This window comes from Cheilinus undulatus, linkage group 14 (assembly GCF_018320785.1).
Source record: "Cheilinus undulatus linkage group 14, ASM1832078v1, whole genome shotgun sequence".
Taxonomy (NCBI): domain Eukaryota; kingdom Metazoa; phylum Chordata; class Actinopteri; order Labriformes; family Labridae; genus Cheilinus; species Cheilinus undulatus.
In genome coordinates, this window is record NC_054878.1 from 47,275,727 (window position 1) to 47,297,967 (window position 22,241).

At 37.0% G+C, this 22,241-nt stretch overlaps 2 protein-coding genes across 2 annotated transcripts in view; one reads left to right on the forward strand and one right to left on the reverse strand.

Moving 5' to 3' along the window:
- Positions 1-3,673, forward strand: part of xrn2 (5'-3' exoribonuclease 2) — a 99,512-nt gene extending 95,839 nt beyond the window's left edge. Inside the window, exon 31 of the mRNA XM_041805417.1 lies at positions 3,280-3,673. Within this exon, the coding sequence (XP_041661351.1) occupies positions 3,280-3,342 (63 nt within the window). The 3' untranslated portion in view covers positions 3,343-3,673. The remainder of the gene's footprint in view (positions 1-3,279) is intronic.
- A 539-nt stretch (positions 3,674-4,212) lies between these two features.
- nkx2.4b (NK2 homeobox 4b) lies at positions 4,213-11,777 on the reverse strand. Its single transcript, XM_041805418.1, has 2 exons — positions 11,321-11,777; positions 4,213-5,773 (listed from the first exon to the last, which is right to left on the reverse strand). The coding sequence occupies exons 1-2, from the start codon at positions 11,775-11,777 to the stop codon at positions 5,133-5,135; spliced, it is 1,098 nt and encodes a 365-aa protein (XP_041661352.1). The 3' UTR covers positions 4,213-5,132.
- Positions 11,778-22,241: the final 10,464 nt, after the last annotated feature.

The following is a 22,241-nucleotide window of genomic DNA, read 5'->3' on the forward strand; positions in this document are numbered from 1 at the left end:
ATGATGACTCCCTTTAGAACTACCAGGGTCTAAATGATGACCCCCCTTTAGAACTACCGGGGTCTAAATGATGACTCCCTTTAGAACTACCGGGGTCTAAATGATGACCCCCCTTTAGAACTACCGGGGTCTAAATGATGACTCCCTTTAGAACTACCAGGGTCTAAATGATGACCCCCTTTAGAACTATTTAATGCTCCGTTCAGATTTTTCCAGGTCATGGTTTTGAACGAAGTTTTGACTCTTTAACTAGTTTTCGTGGCTGAGTTTTAACAGTGTCATCTTTTTTTATTGATGGGTTACAGTCATGGCGTTTTTTAAACTCAGTTTTCTCCTCATGAACCTGTTTGTGGGTTCTGATTTCACGGAGATTTTTGTCTGATTTTATTGAAAAGTTCTCTGTTTAGGTTTCAACCTTGTCTAACTGTTTATAAACTGTTTTCACTCATGTTTGTTTTTGAGTTTTTTCTTTGGTTGAGTTTTATCTTGCTCAAGTTTTCTTGATTATTTTGGCAGTTGTTTCGTTGCTGCTAGATTTTGTTTATCATCTTAATCTTAATTTTTTTCTGTTTTCATGCATAAATCTTTTTTTTATAAAGAGCCATATGAATAGTATTTTATTATAATTATTTTACTAAGTAGAGAGCCGTTCGTGAGGCCACCCTCTAAGGTTCTTTTCTTTTAAGCAGCATTTTTTAAATTGAGTTATGAATTATATTATTAATTAAAGTTTTTGATGTAGTTTTCTGGGATTTTCAAAGCTGGGTTCATTTCTGCTGCATTAAAACAAACTTTTCCTGCATAAAACATTAAAACAGTCTGTTTTTGAGTTCAGGCGTCTCCACATGGCGGGAGTTTCTCTCTTTGCTCTGATGTTCCTGCAGATCCTTGAAAAGTCTTAGACAATCTTAGATTGCATATTTGATTTAAAAAGTCTGAGGGTTCTTAAATTTGAGCTGGCACTTTGACTGAGACATTTCTATGATTTTAAACCTCTTCCTCCACATTGTTGCTGAAATATTCTCCGTGATTCAGGGAGTCAGTGATGTTCTAAATCTCCTGGAGGACCTCAGGCCCCTCCCTGATTCTATCAGACTCACTGTGATTGGATAACCTCGGTTCTGTTCTCTAACATCAGGGCTCTCAGGTTCCCTCAAAGGTTCTTGCAGCCCAGCCTGATTTTAGCAGGTCCGTCCTGACTAAAAGTATTATTCTGCTTTTTAACAGGGTGTGATGATAAATATCAGTGTAGTGTATTTTAAATGGATGCTTTAAATGTGCCAGAAACCATCAATCTTGGGCGTTTATGGCCCTTAAATCAGAAAGTTCAGTCCTGGTCCGGCGTAGCGAGAACGCCCATGCCTTATTTTTGGCAGTTTTAACCTCCTAAGACCCTGCGTCCACATTTGAGGACATTTCATGTTGGCTTTCTGACGTTATAGTAATCATTTCTGGTATTAAAATTGATGAGATAAGTGTCCGAAATGTTCATTGAAGTTTAAGGTATTTTCTTGAAATGCTGGGATAATTTCTTGGAAGTTATTTAGTATTTTAAATTTATATCAGTTTTTCTTTGTTTTTTTTTGTTTTTTTTTGTCTGTATTTTTATGTGAATATGGGAAATGAATTGCCTAATTTTGGGGAATTGAATTGGGAATTCAGGGGCAGGATTGTACTTTGAAATGTTCAGGATTTCTTATAAAATTTGGTGATTTGGATTTTCCATCATTTTCATGGAATTTGGAAGAATGTTTTAGAAAATTTCCAGAATTTGCCCAAAAAAATTCAGGGGGGATTTTGCTTTTATATTTAGGTAATTTGCCTGAAATTTTTCAGGGAATTGCTTACAATTTTAGGGGAAATATTTATTGGAATTTTAAGTATTTATGAGGAAGTTTCACTGAGGATTTGAAGAAATATTTGGGCACTTTTCGTGGGAAAAATGTGTTGAAGATTTTCCAATATTTTTTTTTTTTTTTTTTTTTTTTTTTAATGGAATTTGTTTGGGTTTTTAGAAAGGAAAACTTCCAAGAAATTCCTGTTCAACAACAAGGCTGATGTTTTTACTTATCCCAAATTAAGTGGGAGAAAATAAAATACTCTCCAAACAAAGGCTCAGGTCTCAGGAGGTTAACGTGTACAAAGTGTTTTTAATTTTTCTGAGTACAGGTCTTAAATAGTGTTTGATTTTATTCTCTAAATTAGGGCTGGGCAATTAATCGCAAATTAGAATAATTATGCTGCATTTTTCAAATCACATACATTTTTCTTTAACCAGAACAGTGTCAAAACATCAGTTTGATACAATCTTTTTTTCTTTTTTTATGCTTTATACCAGTGATACTCAACCCTACTCGACCGAAGAGCCAAGATGTTGAAAAATACCTTTGCAAGAGCCGCAATCTAAGTGGTGAAAAGTGGCAAAAACAGCTTGAAGTAGCAATAACAATAGGTTAAACATGGCAAAATGCTCAAAAAGCAACAAAAATGGGGGAAATTGGGCAAAAATGGGGAGGAAAAGGGTCAGAAAGTAGCAAAAGATGTGTGAGAAGTGACAGAAAATGAGTTACAGTTGGCATAAAATGGTCCAAAAGTGGCACAACTTGGGCAAATAAATGAGTAAACAGTGACTAAAATGGGCAAAATGCAGTCAAGAGTGGCAAAAATGGACCAAAAAAATGGAAAGAAGTGGTATTTAATGACAAAAGGTGGCTTAAATGGGTGAAATCGGGGAGAAGAAAGGTTGAAAAAGAGCAAAAATGGGATAAAAGTGGCAAATGGGCAAAGAGCCTTCAAACCTTCAAGTATCCTTTTAATTTTTTTACGAAATCGTACTTTTCGTACTCATGCATTTATTTTTCTTCATCAAAACGTGAATAATATGAGAAATGATCATCCCCGTCAATAAAGCAATTGATATCAAATTTCTATATGAGCCAAAATCGCAGTAAAATATTTTTATTCTAAATTTAGCCCTAGTTTAACCTATTTAATATTGTACTTGTTATAACATAGAATGATTTCTTGCTTATGTTTGTTGAACGACAGAAAAAATGAGCAACCTAAATAATCACATTTTAAATTGCAATTAGATTATTTTTGCAAATCGTTCAGCCCTACTTTAAAGCCTTTAGGAACCCTGCAGAAAGATAACAGGTTTTAATTATCGTCATTATTTCTGTAATCGTTGCTAGAATTAATCTGCGTGTTTGGTTTCATTTTCTCTTTGTGTCTTTGAAGCAGATTTTTGTTCTAATCTTCCTTTTTTTGTGTTTTCAGAGCTTCAGCTCGGGCAGAGGTTACCCTCCCCCTCCTCCATCCAGACGGTACAACTGGAACTAGATGGAGAGGGAAGTCGGACTGAGGGATCACTTCCAGGCCGGGCTGTGGACGGGACGGGGCGAGATGGGGTGGGACGGCCTATTTTTAGGGGAGACATGTCACTTTTTTTCATTTTATTGTCTTCTTGTACAATGATGATTTTCTTTCCTTTTTATTTCACTTAAAAAAGTGTTAGTATGTAACTTTGTGATTTTTAAGCTGATCAGCCTGAACTTGTGAAATACAAGCGAGTCAAGGACAACGAGTCCTCGTGTTTATTTCTGAGAGAAATCTCTCCAAACGGGTCCAAGTGTTTAAAAAAACGACACAGAAATAAAATGTTTGCATTGTTTTTGTCTGACAGGAAGTATTTTCTCTGTTTCACAGTCAAGAAAATTGTTTTTCTTAAAATTCACACTCAAATTTAAAAGCAAAAAACGATGAAAAAAATCACTTATTTTTAATAAATCTCCTGTTAGCATTACAAAAGGGAAAAGAATGATTTGTTGTCGTGATTTAAGATGCAACCACTAAAAAAATACCTGCAGCAGGAGGAATATTCCAGTACATTCATGCATCAAAGTGGCTGAAACTATCGCTGACAGGTGCATCTATTAAAACTAGAATACCCTGGAAAAGTTACATTTTTACCCTTATTAAAAAAACATCATAAATCATTTAAAGCCTGTCTTTTTCTGAACAAGCTTCCTGCCATAATCATCCAAATTAAAACAAAAAAGCTGAATTATATTTCACGTTGTGTTTAGAATGAATCTGAATAATAGAAAGCTTCACTCTTAGAAAGAAATTCAACTTTTCGTGATGTTCTGACGTTTTAGATGCACCTCTATAGCCACGTTAAGTTTTTTCCTCCAGCTCCACAAAAAGACGTCGAAATAAAAGTTTATTCAAACTCAAAACAATTTAAACAACAGAAATATTCAATGAGAAATGAAAATAATGTGTTCAAACCAGGAAAAAGCTGCAGCTTCACTTCATTGAACAACCTGTAATAATTTAAATGTAGACGGGAAGCACCCTGAAACTCCTCACATTCAGCCACTGAAATCACATCCTTTCATTACAAAGAAAGAAGACCAAACATATTGGATTTGCAAAGGAAGAAGAACATAATTAGGAACATTCAGAGCCGCTCCAGGCTCTAATATACAGTCTGTATTTTTTATTTTTGCACCTTTTGGCTCCAGAACTCCGTGGGTCTTTGAGCTCTGCTGTGCATAAAACAGGGATGGGCATCTCTGGTCAGAGAAACACAATCATAGTGAGTCAGTACTTCACGAGCAGAGCAAATCTAAAACTGTGAGCCAATCAGCTGCAGCAGCATTCACACCTCTAAACATGAATACTGAGGTCTGGTTTAATGAGCTTCATGCAGGATTCAAGCGGGTTTCATTGCATTGAATTGCGTTTTCAGTTTTCTTACTTTGGTTTATTTATTTTTAGTTAAATTTAAAAGTTTTACAGAAGCAGTTAGAGCGAATTAGCAAGAACAAAAGAGGAATCCAAGCTTGTATGTAAAAATATTTATTTTTCATTCTCTAATTTGTTCATTGTGTTTTATTTCTCTCAGGTGAAATAATTTCTGGGCAGATTATGTCATTTTTACTTCATATTCTAATTTTGTTGATGTTGGGAATCGACTCTCGGGCCGCATTAAGTGAGGAAAGAGGCCACATGTGGTCCACGGGCCGCCACTTGCCCACCCCTGGCTTAAAGGAGCCTGAACTTTACACACAGAGAGAACAAAGAGGAATAAAACGTCTGGCACTCTTTGTCCCAGAAATCCTCTACTACCAAGTCCTCCCGTAGAGTAAATTGGAGCCGATCATGCTGTTCGTGTACTCGATTAGCGCCGCGTCCGTCTGCGTCATGTTGATCTGTGCGTGCAGTCCCAGCGGAGGACTCGGGGACAAATCCTCCAGCTCCTCCGTGGACGACAGCTGGTTCAGCTGCTGCTGCGGGGTCTGCTGCAGGGCCTCCCCCGCACCGCTCTGTCTGTTTCCAGTCTGGTTGGAGCCGCTGGAGTCGCTCCTGCAGCTCTTCCCGGTCTTCGAGAGAACCGGAGACACGGAGGAGGAGCGGCACAGACCGCCTCCCCCGCCGCCGCCTCCTTCCTGCAGCTGCTGCGTGCTCTTGTCCTTGGCCTGCCGCTTCAGCTTGTACCGATGGTTCTGGAACCAGATCTTGACCTGGTTCGGCGTGAGGTGGATGAGTCCGGCCAGGTGCTCCCTCTCCGGCGCCGACAGGTACTTCTGCTGCTTGAAGCGCCGCTCCAGCTCGTACACCTGCGCCTGTGAGAAGAGCACACGCCGCTTCCTGCGCGGCGCCGCGTGCAGTGTCACCATGGACTTGGTGCTGGAGTCCATCCCAGCCAGAGAGCTCACCATCCCGGACATGTTCATCCCAGCGGAGGGGCCCATGAATCTGGAAACTTCAGGAAAATATGCAACTCTTTAAAAATGTGGATAGATTTAATTTCTTTATCAAACAAATTTAAACATCCTTAAATGAAAACAAAAGTTTCAGTTCTGCCAAATAACATTTTAAGGAAAAGCAGATATGTTTTAGAATGTAAAGAGTTACTTAAACCACAAATCTGCAAATATTCAGACGGTAAATTAAAGTCAAAAGATGATTAAAAATCACATTTTTAGCATCACAGATCATGTAAAGAACGTCTAATCCAAGAGAACCTAAATTCAGAGGAGGCCTGCTTCTCCAAAATAAAGTTCACTTCATTTTACAAGATCAAAACTATCCTGGAATTTTTCCTGCGACAAAGATCTCTTCATCAAAGTCTGGTCAGTTTAAATAAAGTTTTCATCTTTAACGGCCAAGGTTATTTCTGCTGTTTTTCTTTTGGTCAATGAATCTAGGGCTGGGCGATAAAAATCATATTTCAAAATAAATATTTTGTTTTTTTGTTAATTACACCATATATATATATATAGTATAAATATAAATTTATATATATTTATAGATTTGCATTGCATAAAATTTTAAATAAATTAAAAAAAAATGATATAAATATATATATATATATATATATATAGTATAAATATAAATTTATATATATTTATATATATATATATTATATTATATTATATTATATATGGGTATTTCTGTAAAGAAACCACAAACAAAGTTATAATTCAAATCCACGAGGGTCAAATGTCACAATGAAACAATAATTACCCTTTAATAACAAACATTCCACATAAATCACCTTGTGGTCAGTCAGCATTAAACTGTTCTTCATTTAAAAAGTTTTTTCTCCAAGTTTTAAATCATTTTAGAATCAACACAAAGTTGATAAACAACATTTTCTGACCCTTAATCCCTTAAAGCACAGGTGTCAAACTCAAGGCCCGGGGGCCAAATCCGGCCCCTGGAACAGTTAAATTGGGCCCTCAAGATGATCTGATATTTCTGTTCTAGCTGTCCCATCAGTCTGAGGTCTGCAGATTTCCTCAAGTATAAAAATGTGAACTTATCCTGATGATTTAAGATTTCCTTAAGTTAGAAAATCTGAAAAAATAAGGAGTAAAAATAGATTAGATAGAATTAGATAAAAAGTCAGGAATGTGGGAAAAGAATTTTATTTGTGTTTTAATTTCACATTTTCCATTTAGCATCTCACAATTAGGACTCAATCTTAGGATTTTGACTTTTAATTTCATACTTTGAACATTTCAACTCATAATTTTGACTTCTCATCAAATATTTAGAGCTTTAAGATTCATAATTCTAATTTTTAAGTGATATTTTGACCCTTTTAACCAGTTATTTTGTTTTTTATCTCATATTTTCAAATCCAAACTTTGACTTCATAATCCCATAGTTTAATTTTTTACTCACAATTGATAATTTAAATCATATTTTGACTTTTAAACACATGATTTTAATTTTTTTCTCATAGTTTGACATTTTAAATGACTCATTTTTGCTTTTTGTATCATATTTTGCCCTTTCACACTCCCAATTTTGAATTTAAGTCATATTTTTAACCTTTTAAATCATCATTTTGAATTCTAGCTCATATTTTGACATTTTCCAACTGATAATTTTTTGGCTTTTTAATCTTATATTTTGAACTATCAGACTCAATTTAAAAATTTAAGTCATATTTTGGCTTTTAAACTCATGGTTTCAAATTTTATCTCATATTTTCACCTCTCAAACTTAAGATTTCAACTTTCTCCTCATATATTTGCTCTCATAAAACATTTTTCTATTTTAAATATCGTGTTCTGATCTTTTGAACTTAAAGTTGGAATTTTTATCTCAGATTTTGAGTTTTTGAACTTATAATTTTAACTTTTTTGAATTTTTTTTTCATATTTTATACAGGTGAAAATGAGGATGACAGTTATGGTTAAATGTTGATCCTGTTAGGTCCTCAGGTTAGTCCTGAATCCAGAATCCGGCCCCTGCTGTGATTGAGTTTGACACCCCTGACATGATCTAACTTCATCCTGTTAAACTAACTGATGTTTCACAAACAGAGATTGTAGCTTTTGCTCGTTTCCGTCTCTGGTGAGGCTTTTAGAAAAAGAAAGAAGGTAAAAGTAGAGAAATCAAGTTTGAATAGAAGTTGCAGACAGTCACAGTTAAAATACAAAACAGTAAAATTTTACATCATAGTTACATAAAATTACAGTAAAACATGTAGTTAGAAGTGCTCACATCTCTGATTTAGTTTGAAGCTCTCTTTCACGTTTTTAAGGCTGTAGTTTGTGTTTTCAGGCTTTAAAGGGTTAATGTCATTTGAAGTGATGTAGATTTAGCTTTAAAAGTCGATCTGTTTCCCAGACCTCCTAGAAACATCTATGAAACCTGTTTGATCTGCTGATACCAGAATGAGAAAGACTAAAACCTTCAGTGGTTTAAAAAATAAATAAATAAATGTTGTATTTAAAAATATCCAGATCTGTTTAAAATCACACCGCTGTAATCAGTTGGTTTTTGAACATAAAGTGTTTACAACACTGGGCTTTTTGTTTTAATTAGAAGAAAAATGGTAAAGATGAAGATTTTCACAATAAAATGAAGGATTAAATCCTTTTTTTTTTTAATCAGATTGAATCAATCATAACGCAGCTGTCCACTGAAGTGCCATTAAAATGATTGATTTGGATTCCTGAGAAGATTAAAAGTCGTATTTTGGCGTCAGGGACATTTGAAATAACGTCTCATTGGAGCATGCGTAAATGTGACCGGATACATGGAGAGGAGGCCTGCTTCCAGCTGAAGTGAGGATTGATGCCAGGGATGGTAAAATATTCATGAAATGCTCGTTTACATTTTATATTTAAACACAAACACACACTCCTTTGTCTTCAGTGAAACAGCGTCGTGCGTAAATGGCGCCACATCCAGAGGGGGGATGCTGCGATGCTGCGACTCGGTAAAAGTGGTCTGCAATTAAAGCCAGGAGAAGTTTTCATGATTTAAAATCAATAATATGTCGATTTAATGTTTTCACAGCGCGTGGTTTGGCACACAGGATGGACACTTCGCCGTTTGGGTCTTTTGTAAAAGCAGAGGCCAAAGTGTCCCGCGCGTATTTTCTCTACTTTATAAACTTGTAAAGCAAAAACTCTCTTCATTACACTCAGAGAGGTGAATCAGAGCCGTTTAATGGTTGTTTAAGATAATTTAGCGGTGCAGATATTTTACTTTCTTTCTTATTGGTGCGTGCGTAAAAGTAAATAAATCCAGAGGAGGCCTTCTTAAAAAGAGAAATAACAGTGAAGCCGATTTTCTTTTCAACTTCCTGAGTATGGCAGTACGAGATTTTCCTAAATCATCCATTTTGGTTAAAAACCAAAAGTTCAATCTCTGGAGAAACCTCCGGAAGGTGCTTTGAGAGAAAAAAAAGGAACCATTTGTAACTGTTTTTATTTTTAATGGAGAAAAGGAGAAACAAATGAACTGGAATCTGTGTCTAGTTTATTTTTTTAGTTCTTAATATTCTTTTGGACTTGATGTTAAATTTTTTATTAATGGTTTTAAATGTTAAAAACGCGACGCCTTTCCTGAAAATAAATAAAAAAAGACTTAAATATTTGGGTCAACGATGAAGTTTGGATGAGCTTTTTTATTTTCTCCCACTTATTTGGGATAAACATGGCCTGATAAGTTCAAACATCAGTCTTGAAGTTGAACAGGAATTTCATGGAAATTTTCCTTTCCAAAACCTCCAAAAATTCCATGATTAAAAAAATGTCTTAAACAAATTTTTTAAAGCATCTCATGAAAAGTACCCAAATATTTCTTTGGATAGTCCTCAAACCTGTCAGTGAAAATTCCAATTAAAAAAAAATCCCAGAAATGCCATACAAGTTCCTGAAAAAATTTCAAGCAAATTCCCAAAATATTCAAGTAAATTCCCCCACAAATTTCTTGACAAATTCTATACATTTTCGAAAACATTCTCCAAAATTGCATGAAAATGATGGAAACATCCCAAACCCCGAAAGTTTTCTGAGAAAACCCAGAAAATTTCAGAAGACAATCCCCCAAAATGTGGTAATAATTTCCCCATATTCCAATGAAAATGCATTATAAAATGGAGATAAATTCAAAGCAATGAAACCTTATAAAACATACAAACGTTTCCTCTGAATTTACATAAAAATATTTTGATAACTTACAAGCAAATTCCCTAAAATATCCAAACAGTAAATTATCCCAACATTTCAAGCAAATCCCTTCAACTTGAACAGACATTTTGGAAAATTATGACATCAGTTTGAATTCCAAAAATGTTTGCTCTAGGTAGGAAAGTCCAAATGTAAAGTCCTCATATGTGGATGCAGGGTCTTAGGAGGTTAATAATTAATGCAAACACTTGATTTGAGGAACATTTTGAGCGTTTTGTCGTTGATTTCCATCGTGCGTAAAAGTGAAAAGGCCAAACTGTCCCGAGCGTAGTTGTTCTTTTTATTTAAGCCAAAATGATTTACTCTGCTTTCAATTAAATTCACAACCCTTTGATTAAATTCATGATGATTTACATAAATCTAACTTCATGTTTTCACAAACTTCAAACGTGAACGAGCGTGCGTAAATGTCATTAAATTAACTCACACGAGGCCTGCTCAAATAAAAAATAATGTTGATGCCACCGGAAGTTTACATGGCGTAAAATAGCCCTAAATTAATCTCTTGAATCACAAAAATTTCATTTGATGCGCATTTTAAACACGTCTCCTTTTGTTTCCTTCGTGCGTAAAAGTGAAAAGGCCAAAATGATTCATCAGTTCTAACAGGACTCTGCTCTAAATTAAACTCACAAACCTTTTGATTAAATTCACGATGATTGAGATAATCTAACTTCAGGATATTTTCACAAACTTTAAAGGTGGAATTCGAGCGTGCGTAAATGTCGTTAAATGAATCCACACGAAGCCTGCTCAAATAAAAATTCATTTGAAACTTTGATGCCTCCGGAAGTTTAGATGCTGTGAAATATCCTTAAAATTATCTCTTGAATCACAAACATTTTATCTGATACACATTTTAAACACGTCTCCTTTTGTTTCCTTCGTGCGTAAAAGGGAAAAGGCCAAACTGTCCTGAGCGTTTTTGTTCTTTTTATTTATGCCAAAATGATTTTTCAGTTCTAACAGGACTCTGCTCTAAATTAAACTCACAAACCTTTTGATTAAATTCACGATGATTGAGATAAATCTTGAACTTTAAAGGTGGAATTCGAGCGTGCGTAAATGTTAAATAAATTCACACGAGGCCTGCTCAAATAAAAATTAATTCTGATGCCTCCGGGAGTTTAGATGCTGTAAAATATCCTTAAAATAATCTCCTGAATCACGAACATTTTATCTGATGCGCATTTTAAACACGTCTCCTTTGTTTCCTTCGTGCGTAAAAGCAGAAGGCCGAACGGCCCCGCGCGTAATTCCTCTCCATTTTAAAGCTGCCTAATTTCTTAAACGTGTGTGGTCAGGCTTCTTACTTGTAGGGTATCTGGGCTCTGGGTTGCTGTACCACGCCGCTGCAGCCCCTCCGCCCCTCACGGTCTCCTGGTAGGACGGCAGCTCTCCCACGTTCCCGATCCCGCCGTTGCAGAAGCCGCTGACGGCCCCGGAGAACTGCGGCACCCCGTGGGAAACGTGATAGGGCCCGCCGGGTCCCAGCGCGGCGGCTGCTGCTGCTGCTGAGGCTGAGGAAGAGGAGGAGGAGGATGAGGATGAAGACGAGGAGAGGTGGTGGTGGTGATGGTGGTGGTGGTGATGGTGCTGCTGACCCTGCTGCTGATGCTGAGAGACCTGCGGCTGCCGGTAGGCGCCCAGCGGGGACCCGAGGCTCCCCACGGTGGGGTCCATCCCTCCGAACCTCCGGTAGCTGTCCTCCATGGGGCTGAGAATGTCGGAGACTGAGAAAGGAGTGGAGTGTTTGGGGCTGAAGGACATGGTGTGGTCGGCTCAGTCCAGCGGCTCTCTGCCTGCGTCCTCCGCCCTCCCTCCGGCTTCTGTGCTTCCTTTGCCTCCCTGGGAAGAAGTCCAGCTGATCGGCTGCACGAGCTGACGAGTTGCCCTTATCCCGCCGGACTCAGACTCCAACACACGGAGGGGCGGAGCGACGCGCACACAACGGCGGCCACAGCCAACAATGCTGATTGACATTACAGAGGTAAGTGGAGAAAATGGTTTGGATCTACTTTCTGCTTCCGCCGAGACGGTTTGCTCTGCGAGCTTTGAGCCAAACATGAACGTGGAGGCACGAATTCCTTCAAACCCACAGATGAGCTTCATCTGTGCCCTCATGGAAACATGAGGTGTCATAATCAGTGAGGTGAGGACTCTTTGGCACAGCTGCGGAACTTCACATCACCTGGCAGGTAACAGGCTGGTGATTCTCATCCGCCTGCTGGGGCTCTAAAGACACAGATTTACCCTGAAACGTGAGGATCAACCTGCAGGTTAGAAACATAGAGAAACGTCACATCTGAACGTTTTATGGCCGGATAGTTTCTTCTTTGTGCGCCAGTTTGTCTCCATTTCTGCTCCAATTACGCATGAACTGATCTGAATGAGAGCTCCTCTGTCAGCTGAAAAGGGTCTGAAGTACTGATTTTTACGGACATTGACTTTGAGATTACTGAATTATTCTTTAAATTCACATTAACGTTAAAATAAAATCAGAGTTGATTCAGACGTGTCTGTCTGACGCGTCATCGTTTTGGCCAACTTCTCAGACCAGGGCTGCTTTAACCTCCTGAGACCTGAGTTTTTTACTTTCTCCCCCTTATCTGGGATAAGTAGGAGCTGATGAGTTAATAATAAATGAAAAAGGTCAAAATATGAGATAAAAAATAAAAAATAATGAATAAAAAGCCTGAATATTAGATAAAAGTCCAAATAATAGATGTAAAATGTCAAAATGTGAGATAAAAATCAAATTAATAAATTTTAAAAGCCTAAATATTAGCTGAAAGTCCAAATAATAAATGTAAAAGGTTAAAATATGAGATTAAAAAGTCAGAATAATAAATATTAAAAGCTCAAAACACGAGCTAAACGTCCAAATAGCAGTTCAAACATCAGCCTTTGTCTCCAAAAGGAAATTTCTTGGATTTTTTTCTTTCCACAGTCCAAACAAATTCCTCAGATTTCAAGGAAAATTCCTTGTGAAAATTGCTGTGAAAATTCTTCAACATTTTATTAAAGTAAACCCTGATAAGTACCTCAACTTTCTTTAAATAGTTTTCAAATCTTTTAGCTAAACAAAACATAAAATTCAATGTTAAATCCTAAAAAAATTCAAGCAATTTCCCCAAAGAAACCTTAAAATTCCCCCTGAAATTTCTCTGCAAAATTTTACATAAAATTTACAAATAAATTCCTGAAATTCCATGAAAATACATCCAGACAAACTCTCTTAAATTTCCATGAAAATTTGTGAAAATTTTAAAGGACAATCCCTCCCAAAGTTCCAATCCAGTCCAAAAAGTATACAAATAAATTTCCCAAATTCCCAAGAAAATGTCAAAGAAATTCAGAGAAAATATCCCCAAAACTTTCAATGAAACTCTCCAAAATATGTAAACATGTCCCCGAAAAATCCATGAAAATATTTGATCAATTCCACGCAAATTCTCCGAAATATCCAAACAGCCAATCACTGGGACACTGGGAAAATAAACGACATTTCATTGATGAAGTTTCCTTTCAGTGACTCTGCCTGCAGCTGCAAACACTGTTAAGAGTTCTCAGTAGTCTCAACATAAATAATGGGTCATTCTGAGTTTTAAGGAGGGAAAATAAAGATTATTGATCATTTATTGGATCCTCATCAGCTCCTCTCCCTGAGTCCACAACATGATAGAAAGGATTCACAGTAGAACTTTTTCATTCAGCCAGAAATGAGCTGAACGAGCTGCCGTAGGTCACCAAACCTTTCCACACAGTAAACGCATAAAGGCAGCCCTTTAAACAGTTCCGTTATCTACACCTTAAATCAGGGCTGTCAAACCCAGTCTCTGAGGGGGCCGGATTCTGAATCCAGGTCTAACCGGAGGGTCTAACAGGGTCCACATGAAACCAAACTGTTAACCTCGTTTTCACCAGCAATGAATTATGGAGGAAAAACCAGCACTGATGAAAAATGATTTTGAGATTTAAAAAGTCAAAAGGATTAGTTAAAAGGTTCCAAACACAAAATAATGATTTAAAGACAAAAATACAAAAAAGAAAGTCACAGTCAGGTTCTAAAGGCCAAAATATGACTTAAAAATAAAAACAGTGGACTTAAAAGGTCAAAATATGAGATTAAAAACTCAATTATAAATAAAAAATGCCAAAATATCAGCTAATAGACCAAATTATAAATGTAAAAGTTCAAAATATGAGTTAAAAAGTCAGAATAATATATTTAAAAAGCCTAAATATCAGCTAATAGACCAAATTATAAATGTAAAAGTTCAAAATATGAGTTAAAAAGTCAGAATAATATATTTAAAAAGCCTAAATATTAGATAAAAGTCCAAAAAATAAATGTTAAAGGTCAAAATATGGGATAAAAAGTCATTCAGTCAATTATAACTTTTTATGTCATAATTTTGACTTTTTAATTTCATAATTCTGACTTTTTTAATCTTATAATTTTGACCTTTTATGTCATAATTCTGACTTTTTTAATCTTATAATTTTGACCTTTTATGTCATAATTCTGACTTTTTTAATCTTATAATTTTGACCTTTTATGTCATAATTCTGACTTTTTTAATCTTATAATTTTGACCTTTTATGTCATAATTCTGACTTTTTTAATCTTATAATTTTGACCTTTTATTTCATAATTCTGACTTTTTTAATCTTATAATTTTGACCTTTTATGTCATAATTCTGACTTTTTTAATCTTATAATTTCGACCTTTTATTTCATAATTCTGACTTTTTTAATCTTATAATTTTGACCTTTTATTTCATAATTCTGACTTTTTTAATCTTATAATTTTGACCTTTTATGTCATAATTCTGACTTTTTTAATCTTATAATTTTGACCTTTTATGTCATAATTCTGACTTTTTTAATCTTATAATTTTGACCTTTTATGTCATAATTCTGACTTTTTTAATCTTATAATTTTGACCTTTTATGTCATAATTCTGACTTTTTTAATCTTATAATTTTGACCTTTTATTTCATAATTATGACTTTTTTAATCTTATAATTTTGACCTTTTATTTCATAATTATGACTTTTTTAATCTTATAATTTTGACCTTTTATGTCATAATTCTGACTTTTTTAATCTTATAATTTTGACCTTTTATGTCATAATTCTGACTTTTTTAATCTTATAATTTTGACCTTTTATTTCATAATTCTGACTTTTTTAATCTTATAATTTTGACCTTTTATGTCATAATTCTGACTTTTTTAATCTTATAATTTTGACCTTTTATTTCATAATTATGACTTTTTTAATCTTATAATTTTGACCTTTTATGTCATAATTCTGACTTTTTTAATCTTATAATTTTGACCTTTTATGTCATAATTCTGACTTTTTTAATCTTATAATTTTGACCTTTTATTTCATAATTCTGACTTTTTTAATCTTATAATTTTGACCTTTTATGTCATAATTCTGACTTTTTTAATCTTATAATTTTGACCTTTTATTTCATAATTATGACTTTTTTAATCTTATAATTTTGACCTTTTATTTCATAATTCTGACTTTTTTATCTTATAATTTTGACCTTTTATTTCATAATTCTGACTTTTTTATCTTATAATTTTGACCTTTTATTTCATAATTATGACCTAGATTTTTTTTTCCAAGAATTGCTGTACCGTCACATTGTTGTCTTTTTTTATTTGACCCTTATGGGCTTCCATACAGGCATCTCAAGGGCCCCTCCCTACTGTGGGCCCTGAGAATCAGTACCTTTCTCCCCCCTCAGCTACGCCCCTGCTTTAGTACAGAACTGAGAGAAATAAAATCCAGACACATGCCAGCCTAAGGCTTGTAGAAATTTAGACTTTTTTATTTCCAGGAACCAGGTCACGGCCCACTAAGAACAGCCCTGCGACCCACCTCTGGGTCTCGACCCACCAGTTGAGAACCGCTGCTGTAAAACAACAAGGAGAGCAGCAATAAGGGGGAAGGAGAAGGAAAACCAGCTCCTCACAGACCAACATGACAGTGATTCTGTGTTCCTGTACTCAGAGGTCTGGAGAGATTCTCCACACAGGAAGTAAAGACTCAGCAGTGCTGGGTAGAGCACACAGTTACAGTACTCGAGTAAAAGTACTGTTACTTAACCATAATAATTACTCAAGTAGAAGTAGACGTACTCATAAAAATAAGTACTTGAGTAAGAGTAACTAAGTACCTTGTTAAAAGACTACTCAAGTAGTGAGTAACTTTGTGCAGTTTATTAAAACATTGTTTAACAACATATTATTCAGGGGTAGTAATGTAAAGTGTCATTCATAAAGCAGCATGACAAACGTAAAAGAAATAAAAGCCTAACATAAAGCAGCAGTCAAATTATGTTTGTTAACCAACATTATGGGATGAAAAATTCAATATGAAGAGAAAAACCAGACTCTTTCTCTCATCACAGCTGTCTTATTTGTACATGATGATTTCAATCTCATACATGAATTTATACTTGCAGTTCTTCCTTTTTAATCACATTATGTTCATTTTATCATGTGTTGATGATTTTTGGCTCATATTTATGAAATTAATCTCATGAACTGGCCTTCATACTGACTTTTTGCCCTTTTTATTTAATTGTTAAGCTCCAGTTTATGAATTTTTATCCTGATTATCAATCAACAAATTCTGCAAGCCGAACTGGAGCTTACTAAAACCAAAGACAGCTTTGGCCCTCTGGCCCCACTGTAACCATGTTAGCCATCATCAGAGATATGCCTGATGATAGTTCACCTACGACCTAACGTTAAATAACGGCGTGTAAAATCACGTGTGGCACAGTTGCAGAGGTGGTCGGACACGTGACGTCATGTATCACTGACACAGCCGTGTCTCTGCAGTCTGCAGGTTAAAACTGATATGTTTAGCTAAGTAGCAGAGCAGTCGTTAGCTTGTTTATCTTACCATAACGAGCTTTCTCAGATTTGATGTGCTATTTTTGAAGCACCGTTGTAGGTAGACACAGTCAGCAGAGCATTATGTGTCTGTAGTTCCTCGGAGTTTAAAGGTGCAGAGTGTTGAACACGCTCCTCTGGAGGAGACGCAGGTAGCAGCTTCAGCCATTATCTCCAGCTGTTGAAGGTTAAGGGGGCGGGGTCATTCCTCCCCTGCTATGATGTTAGCTCACGCTGCTGTGAGAGCTCAGCTGAGAGTAAAAATATTAATGAAAATAAACTATAGACAAGTAAAAGTAGCGACCAGTGCATGCCCAATGTAACGGAGTAAAAGTTTCGTTTTTTAACCCAAATGCAACGGAGTAGGAGTAAAAAGTACTCTGCTCAAAAACTGCTCTCAAAAGTAGGATTTTTCAAAAAAAACTACTCGAGCACATGTAACGGAGTAAATGTAACGCGTTACTACCCACCTCTGAGACTCAGACTTCCCATGACCTCACAGGTCCACCTGAGGGTGGGCGGTTCCTGTTCCGGTTTAAAAGGGCTGAGTAGGCCTACACAGGACTTTTGAACTCTTCAGGACAGTTTCACCTGAGCGTGGCTGCAGAGACGCTGCAGAGATGCTGCAGAGGCTGAGCAGGCCGGTAAAACGTGACGGAAAATCACAATAATACTTTTTAGACAAAGGAGCGTTTTAGATGTAAAATAACTGTAAGGTGATAAATCTACTTTATTCAGTCAACGATGGGGAAAAGCTGCAGGTTGTTATAAAACTGTAGTTTGTTTTTCTGTTCACAGCTGGTGGAAACTTTGGAAACGTCTTTTGTCTTCAGGCCTCCTTGTGCACAAGGCCCCACACAGTTGGCCACCATTGTCCCAGAAACCCACCAATGGGAGGGTGAGTTTGGAGAGAGGGTACACTCTAAAAAATAAGAGCTCAAAATAACTTTAGGTTGAGACGTTAAAGCATGTTTAACAGTGGAGAGTGCTGTACTCAAGACCACACTATCAGAGACCAAGACTGGCCCAAGACCAGAGTTCACCAAGACCAAGACTGGCCCAAGACCAGAGTGCACAGAGACCAGGACTGGCTCAAGACCAGAGTTCACCAAGACCAAGACAAGACCAAGACCAGAGTGCACCGAGACCAAGACTGGATCAAGACCAGAGTGCACAGAGACCAGGACTGGCCCAAGACCAGAGTTCACCAAGACCAAGACTGGCCCAAGACCAGAGTGCACCGAGACCAAGACTGGCTCAAGACCAGAGTGCACAGAGACCAAGACTGGCCCAAGTCCAGAGTTCACCGAGACCAAGACTGGCCCAAGACCAGAGTTCACCAAGACCAAGACAAGACCAAGACCAGAGTGCACAGAGACCAGGGCTGGCTCAAGACCAGAGTTCACAGAGACCAGGACTGGCTCAAGACCAGAGTGCACAGAGACCAAGACTGGATCAAGACCAGAGTTCACCAAGATCAAGACTGGCTCAAGACCAGAGTGCACCGAGACCAAGACTGGCCCAAGTCCAGAGTGCACCGAGACCAAGACTGGCTCAAGACCAGAGTTCACAGAGACCAGGACTGGCTCAAGACCAGAGTGCACAGAGACCAAGACTGGATCAAGACCAGAGTTCACCAAGATCAAGACTGGCTCAAGACCAGAGTGCACCGAGACCAAGACTGGCCCAAGACCAGAGTGCACAGGGCTAGGACTGGCCCAAGACCAGAGTTCACCAAGATCAAGACTGGCTCAAGACCAGAGTGCACCGAGACCAAGACTGGCCCAAGACCAGAGTGCACAGAGACCAGGACTGGCTCAAGACCAGAGTTCACCAAGACCAAGACTGGCCCAATACCAGAGTGCACCAAGATCAAGACTGGCTCAAGACCAGAGTGCACCGAGACCAAGACTGGCCCAAGACCAGAGTTCACCAAGACCAAGACTGGCCCAAGACCAGAGTGCACCGAGACCAAGACTGGCTCAAGACCAGAGTGCACCGAGACCAAGACTGGCTCAAGACCAGAGTTCACCGAGACCAAGACAAGACCAAGATTTTTGGGGGTCATGACCGAGGCCAGATAAGGACCATAAAAATCAAATTTGAAACAACACTCCAAAGTTGAAGAGTTAAAGAGCATTCTCTCTTTATTTCAGTTTTCTTTTTTAGATCTGACAGTGAAACACAAGCTGTCTGCAACATGCACAAACCGCAAATCTTAACAAATTTGTTCAACCAAAGTCTTATAAAAAATAAATCCCTGTGTGTATTTAAAAGCCACTGACAAGTCCGGAATTATTCTGAGGATCTGAAAAAGAGACGTTTATCTAGATTAGTGTTACTCAGAAAGAAATACCTTCACAAGAGCCACGATCTAAGAGGTGAAAGGTGGCAAAAACAGCCTGAAGAAGAAATAGAAATAAGTTAAAGGTGGCAAAAATGGTCAAAAAGCAGCAAAAATGGATGAAAAAGGGCAAGTACCTTAGTACCTAAGTAGCAAGTATGGGTGAGTAGTGACAGAAATGAGTTACAGGTAGCAAAAAGGCCCAAAATCGTCAAAAACAATGGCAAAAAAGTGACTAAAATATGAAAAAGCAGTCAAAAGTGGCAAAAATTTGAAAGCAAAAGTTAGCTTGATGGGGGAAAGTGGCCAAAAATTGTGAAAGCGGGTAAAAATGGGATAAAAATGGCTAAAATAGGCAAAAATTGGGGAAAAAGGGTATTAAATGGCAAAGCGTGGCTTAAATGGCCAAAAAGTGGTGAAAACAGGGAAAAGTGGCGAGAAGAGGTGGCAAAAATGGGTAGAAAAATAAGAGGAAAAGTGTATTTAACAGCAAAAGGTGGCTTAAATGAGCAGAAACGGTGAAAAAGGGCAGAAATGGTAAAAAAGAAAAAAGAAAAAAGAAAAAAAGAAAAAAGGTATATTTAATGGCAAAGGTAGCTTTAATGGGTGAACAGTGTCCCTTATTTGAAGTCCTCTGAGGGAATAAGATTTAAGATGAGGACATAAAAGAGCCTCGTGAGCATCACTGATCTGGACTGTCAGGTAAATGTGGCCTGAAGTGTTCAGAGGGATTTCTGACCAGACCTGGGTGTTTGCAGGTCTAACTGCTTGTTTTGGGGAGAGCTGCTCCTTATTATCACATTAATGAAGTCAAAGACCAGTGCCGGTCTAGACTGGTCTAAATGGAAAACCCAGAGTCCGGCCGGTCCGAGACCGAGAAAAGACCGAGACATTCAAAATGTGGACTGGTCTCGAGTACTCCAACACTAGAGTGTAGAGATAAAAGAAATAAACCTGTTTACTCCTGGACACGTCTTTCTTAACTGTGATCATACTAGACTGTAAATGGTGACTAGGAATGCTGGGTAATTGTTCCCCAGCGTAGAGAGGTCCAGAAAATCTTTTTTTAACAAACATGCTTTGGCTGAATTTACGGACTGCCTCGATCTAACCGTGCGTAAAGATCTGGTTCTTTTACGCACGCAGAGACTGAAATTAACAGAAAAGCCCGAAGTCCTTGGCTGTAAAGAAGCATCTAGCCCGCCTTTTCTCCGGGTATTTATGTGTTTCCCACAGGAATCCGGCTTTTCTTTGGTAAAAAGGACTAAACCAGAGAGAGGGAGCCGATGGCTGTCTGAAATCCTGGAGAGTAAAGGAGGAAATTTCACTTGAAAACAGGAGCATTAATCCAGAATTTTGCTTTTATTTATTCAGATAATTCGTTAAAAAAAAATCTCTCCATACTGACCTCCATGCCCTCCTTTCACCCCCTCCCTCTGCAGATGCAGTCACCTTTGCACGTGCGGCTTCAGCTCTCTTCACTGTAAACAGGCCGAGCAGCCAATCACGTGCTGACCTGCTGCTACACGTCACTTCACGTCCTCTTCGTCTCTTTTTATGCTGTCCCTCCTAGATTAAAAAAAAAAAAAAAACATAAAATCGAGTCCGGCCGTTTGCTCTCCGATGATCCGAGGACAGAGCGGGACCAGCGAGGAGCCTCAGGCCGGCTCAGAGCGACTGCTGCCGGCTGAGAGAGAGAGGAGACCCCGCTGGAGCCTGACGGAGGGTAAAAACTGAATAAAGAGTTAAAGCAGAGCAGAGATGGAGCTGTTTACAGCTGCTTCATTATCAATGACAGAGACATTTAACTCAGTTTAAATTAAAGTTAAGAGTCAGTAGATAGTCTCTGTCTTTAGTTCAGAGCCATTATTCCTCTCTGCTCTGACTGAATGGATTTACACTGAATTACCTTTGAATGTCATCTGCTCCACACAAAGATGCTGAAGGCCTGCTGCTGCTCAGATTTATAATGTTCATTTAAGGAGCGTTTACATCATTTATTTCTTTGTCTTTTACTAAATGTTGTGATATTTTCAAGGCTTTATCAATCACGCTTGTTAAATTGACCAAAATTAAAATGTTAAATTGGCAGAGCATCCCTGAAGTGTCCTGATGCAATCAGAAAAAAATTACATTTTTCATAAGTTTATGACTTTTTCACAGTCCTTTTTAGATTTATTTAGTTTAAATTTGGTGAATAATAGAATTTAAATTTCCTGAGAAATTATGAGTTTGATTTTTTATTTATGGTCCCTATAAAAGTATTGATCCCCTTTGATGTTTTACACTTTTGTTGGTTTTCAGGGACGTAGCGAAGGATTTTAGGGATTTTAGGGATTTTAGGCCCCCAGAAAGAACATTACACAGCCGGCCAGCCAGTCAACAAATGCTGCATCATTTCTACACATTCTTTATCTCTCTATTCTATTTTACATTTGTTTTCTTGTTAGTTTGTTTTCTCTGCTCAATTTTTTTCTCTTTTCTTTTCCAATTTGTCTCTTTTTTATGTTTATTATATGTAAATAATTTTGTAAATCAGCATCAGAACTTGCTACCCATTTATCCGTCTGTTAGCAGATATTTACTTGTATGCACTTCTTGGTGAATAATAAATAAATAAATAAATAAATGTGTGTGTGTGTATATATATATATATATAATTTTAAAATTTAAATAAATTAAATATATATATATATATGCATTGTATAAAATCATACAATTTTAAATAAATTAAAAAACATTTATATATAAAAAGTGTATGTATATTTATAGAGTTGCATTGCATAAAACTATACAATTTTAGATAAATTTAAAATAATGTATATATAAATGTATATATTCATAGATTTGCATTGCATACAATTATAACATTTTAAATAAATAAAAACATATTTAAGAAAGTTATATACATTTATAGATTTGCATTGCATAAAATTATACAAATTTAAATATATATATATATA

Coding starts and splice junctions, on each gene's coding strand:
- nkx2.4b (XM_041805418.1), bottom strand. CDS start 11,777: ATGTCCTTCAGCCCCAAACACTCCACTCCTTTCTCAGTCTCCGACATT. Junction 5,774..11,320: donor AGAGCCCAGATACCCTACAA/GTAAGAAGCCTG, acceptor ATTTTCCTGAAG/TTTCCAGATTCATGGGCCCC.